The sequence below is a fragment of the Sapajus apella genome, unplaced genomic scaffold (genome assembly GCF_009761245.1).
Source record: "Sapajus apella isolate SASKATOON/1434 unplaced genomic scaffold, GSC_monkey_1.0 scaffold10, whole genome shotgun sequence".
Lineage (NCBI taxonomy): Eukaryota > Metazoa > Chordata > Mammalia > Primates > Cebidae > Sapajus > Sapajus apella.
The window spans coordinates 31065950-31076160 of NW_022436950.1; the positions used below are offsets into that span (position 1 = coordinate 31065950).

At 39.3% G+C, this 10211-nt stretch overlaps 1 protein-coding gene across 1 annotated transcript; it reads left to right on the plus strand.

Annotated features, from left to right (window-relative positions):
- The first annotated feature begins 2497 nt into the window (after nucleotides 1–2497).
- CRYGD (crystallin gamma D) lies at nucleotides 2498–5503 on the plus strand. Its single transcript, XM_032277691.1, has 3 exons — nucleotides 2498–2588; nucleotides 2699–2941; nucleotides 5165–5503. The coding sequence occupies exons 1-3, from the start codon at nucleotides 2580–2582 to the stop codon at nucleotides 5435–5437; spliced, it is 525 nt and encodes a 174-aa protein (XP_032133582.1). The 5' UTR covers nucleotides 2498–2579; the 3' UTR covers nucleotides 5438–5503.
- The last annotated feature ends 4708 nt before the right edge of the window (nucleotides 5504–10211 follow it).

Here is a 10211-nt window from a genome sequence, read left to right on the forward strand (position 1 = left end):
TCCCTTCCAGCTGTTTTCAAATGTACAATAAATTATAATTTCCCTATTATACTGTCCAATACTAGAACTAATTCCTTCTATCCAACTGTATTTTTTTCTTCCTTTTTTTCTTTGTTTTTTTTTTTTTCCTATCAAAGTGTGTTTTTATATTCATTAACCAACCCACTACCCTTTCTAACCTCTGGTAACCACTATTTTACTCTTTCTCTTTTTTTTTTTTTTTTTTTTTGAGACAGAGTCTTTCCCACTGTTGACCAAGCTGGAGTGCAGTGGCGCGATCTTGGCTCACTGCAACCTTGGCTTCCTGGGTTCAAACGATTTTTGTGCCTCAGCCTCCCAAGAGGCTGGAATTACAGGCACACACCACCACACCCAGCTAATATTTTGTGTTTTTAGTAAAGATGGGGTTTCACTATGTTGGCCAGGCTGGTCTTAAACTCCTGACCCTAGCCTTCCAAAGTGCTGGGATTACAGGTGTGAACACCACACCTGGCCCATATTTTACTCTCTACCTCCATGAGATCAATATTTTTAGCTCCCACATATGAATGAGAACACGCAATGTTTGTTTTTCTGTATCTACCTTATTTCGCTTAACATAATGACCTCTAGTTCCAACCAGTAACTGCTGTCAGTTGCTGCAAATGACAGGATAGCATTCTTTTTATAGCCAAATAATATTCCATTATCTGTGTGTATATGTACACACACACACACACACACACACACACACACACATATATATATATATATAATTTGCATTTTCTTCATCCATTCTTCTGTTCATGGACGTGTAAGCTGATGTTATATCTTGACTTTTGTGAATAGTACTGCAATAAACATAGAAGTCAAGACATCCCTTTCTTTTGGATGTATATCCAGCAGTAGGACTGCTGGATCAAATGGTGGTTCTATTTTTATTTTTTAGGAATTTCCATACTGTTTTCCATAACAGGTATACTGCTTTTTGTTCCTACCAAGAGAATACAAACATCCCTTTTTTTCCACATTCTTGCCAACATTCATTCTTTTTTGTCTTTTTTATGATGGCCATTTTGGCTGTGATGAGATGATATGCCCTTATGATTTTGACTTGCATTTCCCTGGCAATTAGTGATGTTGAGTATTTTTTATATATACCCATTGGCCATTTGTATGTAATAATAATTATTTTAAAGTTATTTTTATTATTTGTGTTTTAAATTTTTAATTAAAATGATAATGTGTATTCCTTAGATTCTAGATGCTTATTTTCTACTCTGTAAACACTAGCAACTTTGCAAACACGTGCATTTACATAGTGAATAAGAAGAAGCCAGAAAATAAGAATTAAAATAATTTGTATTGCACATAGTTGGTGTTTAATTCATAAGTACCCCTTACAAAGATTTATGACTCAAAAACAAGACAAAGTACTTCCATGGGTTGACAGAGGGCTGTGAACAGTTCTTTGAACATGAAAGAAGCTGGACACATAGGTCATTTTCCACTCCAGTGCTCTTTCCAGTCCATCAAACTGTTCTCTTCCAGGCCAGTAAGTACTTTCTAAAGTCTTCTTAGAGTCCAGCTTCTAGATATTTATTCCTTCCTCTCCCTGCATCATTCCAGCCAGAGCTCCCCTTTGTGTTCATGCAGTTAATTTCCTCTGAGCCAAAGGCCTCCTGTACTCTCACTCATTCAGAGAACAAATGTGTATTCTAGATTCTACGAGAAATAAGTTTCTTAAGAATTCAGTTTTATTTTATAACAAGCTAAGAGATCCTGTCTTTTTGTTTCAAATGTATTACTTTTTCTAATTTCCTCAAACTTACATATTTCCTTTTTAGTTCTTTCTGAGATTAAGCATCTTAGAACTATGCCCTCTTTTGAATCACAGCACTACCATTAGCTAAGAGAAAAACATCTAATTCTCAGCTACTTCCAGGCATGATTGCTACAAAATCAGATCCAATATTGAAGATTCATGTTTGCTGTGTGTTTTATTATCATAAAAGATCGAAATTCTGTGAACTCTCTTGATAAAACTTTCCAATTTCTTAAACCTTTCTTGATGACGTTCTCTTAAAGGACTAACTTGAAATTCTCAACATTCAGTTAAGCCCATTTCCTTCCTACTAACAATACTAACAGTATTCAACATTGCGGCACGTAAGTAATGCTGTAGTTCTGACAGACTAATTTATATTTGCCTTATTAAGAGTCTTTGCTTTTTTTGCTCCCCGACTTAAACGTTTTGTTTTCCCCCAACCTATACAAATAAGAGTGTGAACTTTATGTGAAATAGCTGAAGCTCCACTTCTATTATGAAATAGACAGTGTCCCAAATTACCTTTTTTCAAACATTTTCAACAGCATCAGCCAGTGACAGCAATCCGAATACTCCAGAGAGAATAGGACCAAAACCCACAATGAGCCGCATGGACTAGGACAGCAAAGAGAAAAAAGAGAACACGAAAATGCCCATGCTCTCCTCTGCGGGCCCCTTTTGTGCGGTTCTTGCCAACGCAGCAGCACTCCCGCTATATAGCCCCGCCGCGCGCGGCCCCACCCACTCAGACTCGCCGCGCGCCCAGCCAGCCATGGGGAAGGTGAGCCCAGCCCGCGCCCCGCTACCCGGGAGCTCCGTGCATCGCGGGGACCGGAGACTGGGGCGGGAGCAGGCTTGTGAGCCCTCGCCTTGCCTCGCCTTGCTTTGCAGATCACCCTCTACGAGGACCGGGGCTTCCAGGGCCGCCACTACGAATGCAGCAGCGATCACTCAAACCTACAGCCCTACTTGAGCCGCTGCAACTCGGTGCGCGTGGACAGCGGCTGCTGGATGCTCTATGAGCAGCCCAACTACTCGGGCCTCCAGTACTTCCTGCGCCCAGGCGACTATGCCAACCACCAGCAGTGGATGGGCCTCAGCGACTCGGTCCGATCCTGCCGCCTCATCCCCCACGTGAGTGCAGCCTCAAGTCAGGACCGAGGCCCTCAGGACACTCACTGGATGGTTTCAAGCAAATGCTGAACATTAGAAGTAGTGATCATTCACAATAACTGAGAGTGGATAAAAGATGAACTCTAGTGGATTAAATCAATAGAGTTTGCGCCCCACAAAAGCAAAGTGTTACCCAGATACCAATGAATCACAATTAATCCACAAACACTTATTGAGTAAAATGTGTCCCCCGCTGTAGGGCTTGTATAAGACTTAACTCCTACTCTGGAATCATTTAGAATGGAGTCGTAGAAAAAACACTACTACCTAATAGAAGAATAGCTGCCAGAGGATGCGGCAGTCAATGGAGAGCAACACAGACATTTCACACATGTGCCACATATATCCCATATGTGTGTTAGAACACTACAGTTTATGAAAAATTCGTCCTTGGACTTACTGATTTTTTCCTCTATTTTCCTCATTGTATTCACAAATTATTGACTTAGAATTAATGTTGTTTAATATATTACCTTATTAAAATATTTAATATTTTAAATAGGCTTATGTATTTAATATATTTCATTTATATCACATTTAAAATACATTATATTTTAATATATTTAATGAATATAATTTAAGATTTATTTAATAATTATTCATTTAATATATTTACATAATATATAAATTATATTATATTTCATAGTTAAAATATTTTAAATATATTTTATTTACATTATAATTATTTATGGTTTTTATTTTATTTTATTTATTTATTTATTTTTTTTTGAGACAGAGTCTCACTCACTCTGACGCCCAGGCTGGAGTGCTGTGGCGCTACCTCGGCTAACTGCAACCTCCGCCTCCCCGGTTCAAATGATTCCCCTCTCTCAGTCTCCTGTGTAGCTGGGGTTACAGGAGCACACCAGCACACACGGCTAATTTTCGTATTTTTATTTTATTGCATTTGTTATTTATTATTAACTTTTTTGACGATGTCTCTCTCTGTCAGCCAGGTTGGAGTGCAGTGGCATGATGTTGGCTCACTGAAACCTCTACGTCCAGGGTCCACGCGATTCTCGTCCGAGTAGCTGGGACAGGCGCATGCCACCACGACTGGCTAATTTTTTCTTTTTCTTTTCTTTTTTTTTGAGATGAAGTCTCGCCCTCTCACCCAAGCTGAAGTGCAGCGGCACGATCTAGGCTCACTGAAATTTTCGCCTTCCGGGTTCAAGCGATTCTCCTGCCTCAGCCTCCCGGGTAGCTGGCACTACAGGCACGCACCACCATGCCCAGCTAATTTTTTGTATTTTTAGTAGAGACAGGGTTTCACCATGTTAGCCAGAATGGTCTCGATCTCCTGACCTTGTGATCACCCACCTCGGCCTCCCAAAGTGCTAGTATTACACGTGTGAGCCACCGCGCCTGACCCCAAAGCCTGGCTAATTTTTGAATTTTTAGTACAGAGGAGGTTTCGCCATAGTGATCAAGCTGGTTCAAACTCCTGACCTCAAGTAATCCACCTACCTCGGCTTCCCAAAGTGCTGTGACTACAGGCATGAGCCACTGTGCCAGCCCTTATATTTATGTATTTTATAAATATAAAATACTTATATTTTAAATATATTTTATTTACATTTTAAGTAATTTTTAAATAAAATATAATCATTTTTGAATAAATATGATTTTAATTTGTACTTATAAAATATAATTTTAATATAATTTTTTAATAAATATAATTATTTTTAAATAAAACAATTTTTTTCATTTTTTTCTTTTTTAAAATATAATTTTATACATTTTATAATATATTTTAAATATAGTATATAATTAAATATATATTAGATATAATGTATATTAAAATACATAATTTAATTTTTTAAATTAATGTTTATTTTAATATTAAACATCTCTTCAAAATGGCATACAATAGTAATAAGCTGTTACAGATTTGGGTTTGTGTGTGGTACAGGATACTAAGCATAGGAGTCAGCTCATCCTGAGAAATAGCGGAATATATTAAGGCTATTTCTTTCTCAATTTCTTTATAACACTTTATAATCCTGAAAAGGTATTGAATATCTGCCTTCAGTAATGAGGAGTTTATAAATATTCAGAATTAATTAATTTTACCGTGTATTTCAAAATGGCTTTGAGAGGGTCCTCAGCAAGCTGAACTGCCTAAAACGCATTGGAATCATTTCACGGTTGCTTTTCTTCTCTTTTCATTTCTGGGTTTGCCAGGCTGGCTCTCACAGGATAAGACTCTATGAGAGGGAGGACTACAGAGGCCAGGTGATAGAGTTCACTGAGGACTGCACCTCTCTTCAGGACCGCTTCCACTTCAATGAAATCCACTCCCTTAACGTGCTGGAGGGCTCCTGGGTCCTCTACGAGCTGCCCAACTACCGAGGACGGCAGTACCTGCTGAGGCCGGGGGACTACAGGCGGCACCAGGACTGGGGATCCGTGAATGCCAGAGTGGGCTCTCTGAGGAGAGTCATAGATTTCTACTGAAATATGTACTCCTTCGTAGTTTCTCAATCTGGAAACTAATAAAATATTTTCTGTGTGTTCCTGGCACTGATTGCTGGTGTCTTTATTTTGCCCTATTCTACCTTATTTTATTTACACAAGAGGCAAATGGCAACCAAGATGTGTAATGCATAGATAACAAAGGAAATTCTCACAACAGAAAGATTTCTTCATATTATTATTATTATTACTACTATTATTGTTTAAAGATGGGGTTTCACCATGTTGGTCAGGCTGGTCTCGAACTCCTGACCTCAGGTGATCTGCCTGCCTCGGCCTCCCAAAGTGCTGGGATTACAGGCGTGAGCCACCGCACTCGGCCAGATGTCTTCATATTAAGCAGAACTTAACAGTTTGCCAAAGTTTCATAATACATTATTTCATTTGATTCTCTGGCCTTTAAACAGCTTGCTGCTTCAAACCAGATTATAGGAAATCTGTTTAGATTTCAGTTTTTCCCTGAGGAGGGAGGACCTGAAAACATAGGTTCAGATAGTGTGACCCACTTTTTCAATCAGGAATTCTGAACCTGGGTACCATAATGTGCGTCAGTTTTTAAATTCTCTACAATTGTATGCAAAAGTTGAGTTCACAAATCTCTGTCCAACTCCTTTACTGCAGAGGTGGCCATGTGACATTCTTCTGATCATCAAATTGTAAGTGGAAAAATGTCGATAGCGAGGGAGAAGAGATGATTCTGGAAAAACTTTTCTTTTTTTTTTGAGACTGAGTTTCACTCTTGTGGTCCAGACTGGAATGCAGTGGTGAGATCTCGACTCATTGCAAGCTCCACCTCCTGTGTTCAAGTGATTCTCCTGCCTCAGCGTCCTAAGTAGCTGGGATTACCACCACACCTGGCTAATTTTTGTATGTTTAGTAGAGAGGGGATTTCACCTTGTTGAGCAGGCTGGTCTCAAACTCCTGATCTCAGGTAATCCACCTGCCTGGGCCTCCCAAAATGCTGGGATTACAGGCGTGAGTCACCGTGCCCAGCCAAACTTTTGCCTTTCTAATGAAAGGGAGCAGATGCCCCTGGTGCCCCAGATGCCCCTTTCATTTCTTACACTCAAGAAATAACAGAGTGTGTGAGAAAGGCCAGGAGAACTTCAGAGATGTTGGCGTTGATGTGCCTGAGCCCCTGGACCATGCTAACAACCTTTTACCTTCAGACTTCTTGTGAAGGCAGTCAAATATACCACATTTTGTTTAAGCCGCTGTATCTGGGTGTTCTGTTATCTGCAGTTCAAAACACATTTCTAGCTGATGTAGAGTATATGTGAATTTTCCTTAGGTAACTGTATAGAATTTTATTTAGAGACATTTCTAATTAAAAAAAAGAGAGAAAGAGAAAGAAAAGATGGGAGCTAAATGATGAGAACACACGGACACAAAGAAGGGAACAACAGACACTGGACCTATTTGAGGGTGGAGAATGGGAGGAGGGAGAGAACCAGAAGAAGTAACAATTGGGCACTAGGCTTAGTACCCGGATGACAAAATAATCTGTACAACCAACCCCAGCGATACAAGTTTACCTACATAACAAACATGCACGTGTACCCCTGAGCCTAAAATGAAAGTGGAAAAAAAAGCGGGGAGGAGAGAGAAAGAAAGGGAGGGAGGGGAAAGACAGAGGCAGAAAGAGGGGCCATTATAGAACACTGTAGTAGTAAGATAAGATGGTTAACACATTTTATTTTATTTATATATTTATTTACTTTTTGAGACAGAGTCTTGCTGTGTCACCAGGCTGGAGTACAGTGGCATAATCTCGGCTCACCATGACCTCCGACTCCTCAGTTTAAGCGATTCTGCTGCCTCAGACTCCCAAGTAGCTGGGATTGCAGGCACACGCCACCACGCCAAGCTAATTTTTGTATTTTTAGTAGAGACAGGGTTTCACATTGTTGGCCAGGATGGTTTTGATCTCCAGACTTCAGGTGATCCGCCTGCCTCACCCTCCCAAAGTGCTGGGATTACAGGCATGAGCCACTGTGCCTGGCCTAACATATTTTAAATCCGTATATCATCATTTTATGTACTGTAAACTAAGGTCTAACTCTAATGTCACACTCAATAATGAAGGTGGAATCAGAACTTAGAATGGCAGCTCAGAAACTGCTGGTTTTCTATTATAAAATCTATTATGAAATCTTGTCAAAGTAATGACAACATTAGCTCATAGATTCTTACCATGAGGTCATTGCAAACAACCAACCAGGAACTGAATTTAAAATATTGAATAATCCAAAGCTGTTTTCTCTCTGAACACACACGTGCACACACACACACATGCACACACACACACAGTTTTATATATATTTATATAACCTCATTCAATATACGTATGTATGAGTTAGTATACTACATATAAGGCTGTCCTACAGTATCTTCACTTATATTGGTTCTTTTCCTACCTTTTATTCTGTCTTATTTGTACTCTCATTGCTAGAATTTTCGAAAGGAGGAGTCACTATGTAAGTGCTTAGAGACTACTCTGATCTTGTCATTTCCCTGATTAAAAACCTTTGACGTTCCTCCACTTCCCATAGGAAAAAATTCAAATTCCTGAGAACCCGATCCCCAGCCTGACTACCTCATCTCCTATTTCCTGACCTCAGCTGTCCTTCCTTCCCATCTCATCTCAGTCCTCCAAGCACAACAAACACTTTCACATCTCTGCCCTTACTTACATCTTTTCCTCACTAGGATTTCTCTTCGGTACCTTCTCCCTTGTGAGTTACTCAACCTTTAACCAGATCAAATCTCACCCTAATCCCACAGCCAGAAATGGATCTGACTTAGAATGCTTTAGACTGAAAGTAGCAGCAACTTCATGTTGAATAGGTAAGCAAGATGGAAATCTACTAGCTCACATGACAGGAAGTCCTGGGAGCACAGGATTTAGGGATGGTTGATTCAGCAGCTCAACAATGTCATCAGGGCCCCAGGTTTTGTCTGACTCCCGCGGTATTTAGCATCTGCATCATCCTAAAGCTGGTGTCCCTGGTCACCACAGGACATCTATTAGCTGCAACAGGGGCAATATATAAGAAAGGTTGAGTGAAGAAGCACAAGAGCAGTCTTTACTTCTAGTGCAATTGTGTACAGAGCACAAATTCCCAGGATTGAAGAGGACCTTAAAATATTATCTGATTCTTCAGTGTGAGCTTTGGTGTTATAGGGAAATCAGAGTGAACTGAATAAAAGGAGAAAGAAGCATAAAGTCCAAAGAGGGAAGGGTACAAATAGAAAAAACAAATCTTAAGATGTCAATTATATTGAATATTCTTTTATTTTGCTTTAAGAATCTTTAAGTAAGAGGACTATAAGACTTTTTTTTTTTTTTTTGAGATGGAGAGGACAACAGCTAGAGAGTGCAGTGGTGTGATCTCAGCTCACCACAACCTCCATCTCCTGAGTACAAGTGATTCTCCTGCCTCAGCCTCCCCAATAGCTGGAATTACAGGCACATGCCACCAAGCCCGGCTAATTTTTGCATATTTAGTTAGAGATGAGGTTTCACCATTTTGGCCAGGCTGGTCTTGAACTCCTGACCTCAAGTGATCCACCTGCCTCTGCCTCCCAAATTGCTGTGATTACAGGTGTGAGCCACCACACCTGGCTGACTACAAAAAATTTAAAGTAAATTTTGTTTTGGACACTCTTTAACTCCTTTATAATCCATGGAATTCACTCTGTCTTGGGAGGCAATTCAGATGGTACCAACTATTAGCAAACATTTACACTTCTTCAGTCCTTTGTGATAACGAGGAGTTGAATGTCACAAGAACAGCAGAGGAAGAAATATGAACTAACTTTTGAGCCTACTTCTAGGAACCTATCCTAAGATACAAATTCTAAACATGAAAAAAAATGTTATGCACAAACTATTCACTCAATCTTTATTATAATAAAACAAATGAAAACTGATAATTTTCTAATAATAGAGGAATGATAAGTAAATGACAGCACACGTACTTAATGAATGTTTTGGTGTTTTTAAATAATTATTTATGAAGCAGTAACCAGAAAAGGTATTTGATGTAATGCTCACTGAATTTAAAAGATTCAAAATTTTAACTGCTTCCTAAACATCCCTCCTCCACACCTTTTACTTTCCTTTTTTTTTTTTTTTTTTGAGTCAGGTTCTGGCTCCGTCTCCCAGGCTATAGTACAGTGGTGTGATCTTGGCTCACTGCAACCCCTGCCTCCTGAGCTGAAACCATCCTCCCACTTTAGCCTCCAGAGTAGCTGGAACCACGGGCATGCACCATCACACCCAGCTAATTTTTGTATTTTTGGTAGAGATGTTTTCACCACGTTGTCCAGGCTGGTCTCAAACTCCTGGGCTCAAGCAACCCTCCCGCCTTGACCTCCCAAAGTGCTGGGATTACAGGTGTGAGTCACTGCGACCGGCCAACATCACATTTTTTCACCAAAGCATAACAGAATTTTAACAACAGTTTAAAAATGAGCATCCATTACTCTCTTTGTTCTGACTTTAAAAATTTTTATCACAAAAATGTTGAAAGATAGAAAAGTTATAAAGACAGTTTAATAAAAATTATCTCTAATTACATTCTTTATGGGAAAAGCATAGAAAAAGTACAGAATAATCCGATTTTGGTTCACGTGATTTTAGGCATATATATAACTGATTTATAAGGTTTTAAATGTTTTGTAACCTACTTTGTTAACTTCCTTCTTTCTTTCAGCTTTCATTTTTTTTTTTTTTTTTTTTTTTTTTTTTTTT

Bases quoted from the DNA above. Each gene is read 5' to 3' on its own strand.
- CRYGD (XM_032277691.1), top strand. The intron at 2,942-5,164 runs GTGAGTGCAGCC...TGGGTTTGCCAG, and splicing joins CCTGCCGCCTCATCCCCCAC to GCTGGCTCTCACAGGATAAG.